The following is a 5,533-nucleotide window of genomic DNA, read 5'->3' on the forward strand; positions in this document are numbered from 1 at the left end:
GCTGCATGTTTCTAAGAAACAAATCCATCAAGACATTTTTAACTTTAAACTGTTGCTTCTTGCCCAAAATACGAGTCCATAATAACGACAGATTGTTATTATTATCCGTAACAACGCTTCCTCCAGTGAAAAAGTCTGTCTCCTGTTGTCCTCTCACGTCAAAATCCACCCACATATTTGTTTAGTGCTATTTTGGACTGTTTTGAATTGTAGTCTGTGCAGATTTCTCTACTGATTCAGACAAAATAACTTTTTCACTGGAAATAGTAACATTATGGATATTTTAGTGAGAAGCGACTTTAGTGAAGTTAAAAACATCTTAATTATGGATTCTTACAAACACCGCTTTTGGCTTCACAAGACATTAACTGATGGACTGGAGTAGTGTGGATTATTGTGATGTTTTTATCAGCTCTCATTCTGACGGCACCCATTCACTGCAGAGCATCCATTGCTGAGACACTGATGCAATGCTACATTTCTCCAAATCTGATGAAGAAACAAACTCATCTACATATTTCATGACCTGAGGGGGGAGTACATTTTCAGCAAATGTTCATTTTTGGGTGAACTATTCTTTTAATATACTTCCCTCAGAAATATGCACCAAAATGTAATATGTTGGTGTATTTGGTCTTCCTAGGTCCAGTGAACCCAGAGAAAAGCCAACCAATGGGATGAACATCAGACCGCCGCAGAGGGTGGTTTTCTCTCTCTTTTTACATCTGTTTCTCTTAAAGATTGAAATCACGGTTTCAATATTTTTGATGATACTCTATATCTGCGCTTTAGGGTCGTGGGAGGGGCCACTCTCGAGGAAGGGGGCGTGACCTTCTCTCCTCTAAGGCGCAAAAGTCCCTAAACCCCGCCCTCTACAGGAACGTGGAGTATGACGTGTGGCTCCGTTCTAAACGAAGTACTTCATCTACTTTTTTTGTTTCCGTTTTGAAATCTAGTTCGTATTTTCTTTGAAAAATATTTTTTAATAACTAATGTGTGTGTATTTAGTTCAGCAGCAGCGGGATTTCTGCATGGCCGCAGGAATGCAGTACTCTGTCGGAGATAAGTGCAAGGTTAGCAGTATGTGCTGACATTTTTACATTTTTAAAAAGCATTCAAAGACTTTTTTTAAAAAGTTGAATTTGATTAATACAGGTATACTACCGTTCAAAAATTTTAGATCTTTCAACCACAAACTTTTGAACGGTAGTGTATGTTATTATTCATTTTTTATTATATATTGCCACTTTTCATTTATTTTTTTCATTAATTTGACACTTATGATATTTTACTATATATATTCGTGATTTCATGTTTTTATTTTTAATTGTCTATTTTAATTACTGAATATTTTTGTTCACTTTGAGCTACTGAAAAGTGCCATCCAAATGAAATGTATTATCTAAAATAGGAACTGTCTTTATTTTGTTCTCTTCTGGATCTTTCTCAGGTGCAGCTGAATAATCGCTTCTATAATGCTTACGTACAGGAAGTCAGTCCTGACAATGGGCCAGTCACTGTGTTTATTGGGGAACTCAACAAACAGTATGTGTTTTTATGTGTTTGTACGTATGTGTAGGTGTTTTCATAGACTTTACTAACTACTATTTTTGAAAAAGTAGTATGTATACTGTGCATATTATGTGAATTTTCTGTATGCAAGGAACGGCAGTATGACTTAATTCATTTAGCATATTAAAATATACAGTATGTAATTGCTACTGCATCTAACACTCTTGCTTGTGTGTTTAGAGAAACTGTGCCATTGTTGAGTTTGCGTCTTCCATCTGAAGAGACTCAGTCATGGCAGACGGCAGAAAAGGGCAAAAGACATGGTGCACCAAACAACAGCACACAGACGTCCTCCGGTACGTTCTTGCCAAATTAAAAACACACTTGAATGACATCAACTCACACACGCTCAGTGTTCGCATCGGATTCTTTATGCAGAATGGGAGAGCAGAGGAAGTCGGCGATCAAACAAAATGCCATCTCAGTCGGCACCCAGCGGTCGTGTGCATAAGCAACACTCCTGGCCTCCGCAGGCCACCTCAGATGACACAAAAAACAAGTTCAGACGGTCCGATCAGCGCAGCAGTCCTGTGTGTGTGCTTCCAGAGGAGGAGAACGCCATTTTGGAGCTTCTGCATAAAGACGAGCACAACTTCCCCTCACTGGGAACAAGCCCCCAAACGGTGAAGCTAATGCAAACGCATTTATACTTGAAACACAAAAAGTGCACAAGTACTTAACTTTTGGTAACAAAGATACAAATGCATTTTTACTTTTGAATTCAGGCCACTGCTAGTGAAGTCATAAAGAAAGGAGGGGAAAAGAGAGGTTCCCGGAAGAAGGACCAAAAGGAGCATATCTCAGAGACGGGTGAGTGGTGAAGCTCTGCCCGCTTTATTTCCAGATGCACGAACATGATAGGCCGAAGAAGCTTTGGGCTTATGACTAACGTCAACTACCTTGACGTCTGTTTGTGTTTTTTATAATGTATACTTATACATATGCTTCATACATGAACTTAAATCTACAGTAGCATGGACAGACATTTTCAACCAAGTTTAAAAGGAAAAAATCTTTGTAAAACATAATGCACTGCCTTTACATCGATAATTTAGCTAATGATATTTTCATTCATGTTTAACCATTATCCTAAAGTTTATTTTGTTTTTTGGCTTTCAGAAACACCCCAGAGGCCTGTACAGAGACAGAAGAGCGCCACTGAAGAAAAACATGGGGTAAGTTACACAGAGAACAGCAGACTAGACGGAGTCATACTTGTCTTTATGTAAACTGTAGACCAAGGGTGTCCAATCCTGTACCTGAATGGCCACTGTCCTGAAGAGTTAAGCTCCAACCCTAATTAAACGCACCTGAAGCAGGTAATCAAGGTCTTTAGACTCATTATAAACGTAAGCCTTCTACACACTGCACGATTTTTGCAAAGATCATTGCAAATCACACTGTGCGACATGGATCTGATAAACTCGGGTACGACATGTATGCAGACTATATGATGATGACACCTATTGACTCGTAGGCTACGACGCACGTTACTATAGAAGAATAAAATGTCATCAGCATGCCCTAGTGGTAAACAAAAAGAGCATGATGAATCACAGTTTGGCAGTTGTCGTTTTTAAGTGTGCTGAAAGAAAGAGGAAGGGATAAAAGCTCGAGGTAAGTAGTTTTATGTTATAGCGCTTTGTCACATTGATTTCATGTGGCATTTTTATTGGCTGGTCAGTAAACGTGGGTCGTAGCAGCAAACATACTGTGTGATGATCATGCTGAATTTCTGACACTGTCAGAAAATGATCATAGGCTATCTTTGGTCACAAGACTGAAAACGGCCGTCTTTGTACCTCTCTCACTGTTTGACATAGGACCACCGTTTAGGAGCCATGATCACAGAAATCGCCACGATTGTTTCACGATGACAATCTTTTGTCTGGGACAGCTGAAATTCGTGCAGTGTGTAGAAGACTTTACAGGCAAGTGTGTTGGAGCTAAACCTTGCAGGATGTTGGCCCTTCAGGAGCAGGATTGGACACCCATGCTGTAGATATTATGCCTTTTAGGTTCTGCCAAAACCAAGTATACTAGAAAGTGTTGTAGTCCTTCACACCTGTGTTTCACAACCCTGGTCCTGGACTACCCCCAACCCTGCACATTTTGTATGTCTCCCTAATCCATCACACCAGATTCAACTCATCACCTCAGTAGTAGAGACTTCAAAGCCTGAAATGGTTGTCAGATGAAAGAGACCTCCAAAATGTGTACTTTTAAGGGGTACTGTAGGACCAGGTTTGGGAATCGCTGCTTCCCACCATGTCCACGTGCATGGCAACAAAGCAAGCAATATATCAGGGGTTCTTAACTCTGGCTCTCGAGGTCCACTTTCCTCGAGACAAAGTTTAGATCCAAACATAATCAAACACACCTGAACCAGCTAATCAAGTTCTTCAGGATTACTAGAAAAATTACAGGCAGATGAGTTTGATCAAGGTTGGAACTAAACTCTGCGGGAAGGTTTGAGAAAGTTGAGAACCACTGCAATGTATCTAGCCCCTTCCATGTTAATCTAAGTTGTTTTGTACTAACCAGCCACTGGTTTATACTCTATTCTAGATAAAGGATTCTGAGGAATCAGGGCAGAAATCTTCGTCAACAATAAAAGAGAAAGTACAAGAGAAACCCATCCCTGCCTCTCCTTTTCCACCTCCTGCTGTTATTGTCTCATCTGACCCCAAAAAAGCCCCATCTTCATCTCCGTCTGAATCTGCTAAAGCCCTTGGTCCTAATCAGTCTGCTCCTGAGGCAATTAAAAAGACCACTATCCCACCTAAGGCTAGCTCTGCTCGAAGCCCAGTTAGCAGTCAGTTTGCTCCGGTGTCCACTTCAGCCCCATCACAGTCCATCTCTGTGGCAGGAGCGGTCTCTGTTACCACCCCTGCCACTATTCAATCTATGCCTGCACCGAAACCTACCCAACCCTCATCCCAAACTGTCCCAGTGCCTACCGTAGTTCTGCCCATTCCTAATCTTAATTCCCAGCCCACTCAAACACCATCTCAGATTAGCTCGGTTGCATCTCAAATCACCCCTGTCCAAGTACCTGCTGCTTTCCCAACTCAAACTACTCTGGCCCTTTCTGGCTCAGTCCCACGTGCCTCTGTTGAACCAATCCTGTCCATTCAAACCGCCCCACCAGCTTCTATTTCCGCTCCACCATGTATACCAGCCTCTGCAATACCTGTTTCTGCCCCAGCTCAAGTTCTTGCCCCTATGTTAGATGCCCCAGATCCATCTTCTACCACCCTTCCCATTGATGGAAGCAGTGGTCCACCAATTGCAGAAATAACTGTAGACCCTCATACTACTGTGACACCAATCCCTCTTTCCCATGATCCTCCCACCTCCATCTCTCCTTCCTCTGGTCCTGCCCATGCTCCACCTCCAGACTTGCCTCAGTCCTCATTCAACTCATCAGATCCACGACCCTGTGAAACAGCCATGCCTGCCTCTGGTAAGTTTTGTCTAATGAAGTTCAATTTAGGATGTGGCATTGTTTGAAATGCGTCTTATTTCCGAAGTAAAATTGTTGTAAATATTTACTTTCTAGTAGATGCAGTTGATCAAAGTTCCATGAGCATTCTCACAGAACTTATCTTTTCCTTCAGGTGTAGCACCTGCTCCTGAGCTCCCATCACAACCCCAACAACTCCCCTATCCTCATGTCCAATGGTCTCAGCTCCTTCAGGACCCAGTTTATCCAGGGTTCCCCAAAAACGAGAAGGGAGAGGTGGAACCGCTGCCCCCCTATTCCTTCTCCCAAACAGGAGAAGACCTACCACAAGGTAATAAAGACCCTAGTGATCCATTGCGTACTGTATACAGTGGGGAAAAAAAGTATTTAGTCAGCCACCAATTGTGCAAGTTCTCCCACTTAAAAAGATGAGAGAGGCCTGTAATTTTCATCATAGGTATACCTCAACTATGAGAGACAAAATGAGAAAAAAAA

At 41.9% G+C, this 5,533-nt stretch overlaps 1 protein-coding gene across 2 annotated transcripts in view; it reads left to right on the plus strand.

The window, feature by feature from the left end:
- The window catches only part of otud4 (OTU deubiquitinase 4), a 13,379-nt gene that overhangs the window by 5,051 nt on the left and 2,795 nt on the right, over nucleotides 1-5,533 (plus strand). The window contains exons 8-17 of one of the 2 annotated variants that reach the window (XM_016231396.1): nucleotides 644-701; nucleotides 793-916; nucleotides 1,009-1,073; nucleotides 1,451-1,545; nucleotides 1,753-1,868; nucleotides 1,951-2,195; nucleotides 2,298-2,382; nucleotides 2,677-2,747; nucleotides 4,141-5,038; nucleotides 5,193-5,369. In XM_016231396.1, coding sequence (XP_016086882.1) covers nucleotides 644-701; nucleotides 793-916; nucleotides 1,009-1,073; nucleotides 1,451-1,545; nucleotides 1,753-1,868; nucleotides 1,951-2,195; nucleotides 2,298-2,382; nucleotides 2,677-2,747; nucleotides 4,141-5,038; nucleotides 5,193-5,369 — 1,934 coding nt within the window. The remainder of the gene's footprint in view (nucleotides 1-643; nucleotides 702-792; nucleotides 917-1,008; nucleotides 1,074-1,450; nucleotides 1,546-1,752; nucleotides 1,869-1,950; nucleotides 2,196-2,297; nucleotides 2,383-2,676; nucleotides 2,748-4,140; nucleotides 5,039-5,192; nucleotides 5,370-5,533) is intronic. The other variant, XM_016231397.1, reaches the window with a different exon arrangement.

This window comes from Sinocyclocheilus grahami, unplaced genomic scaffold, assembly GCF_001515645.1.
Source record: "Sinocyclocheilus grahami isolate Dianchi unplaced genomic scaffold, SAMN03320097.WGS_v1.1 scaffold389.1, whole genome shotgun sequence".
In the NCBI taxonomy this organism is placed as follows: Eukaryota; Metazoa; Chordata; class Actinopteri; order Cypriniformes; family Cyprinidae; genus Sinocyclocheilus; species Sinocyclocheilus grahami.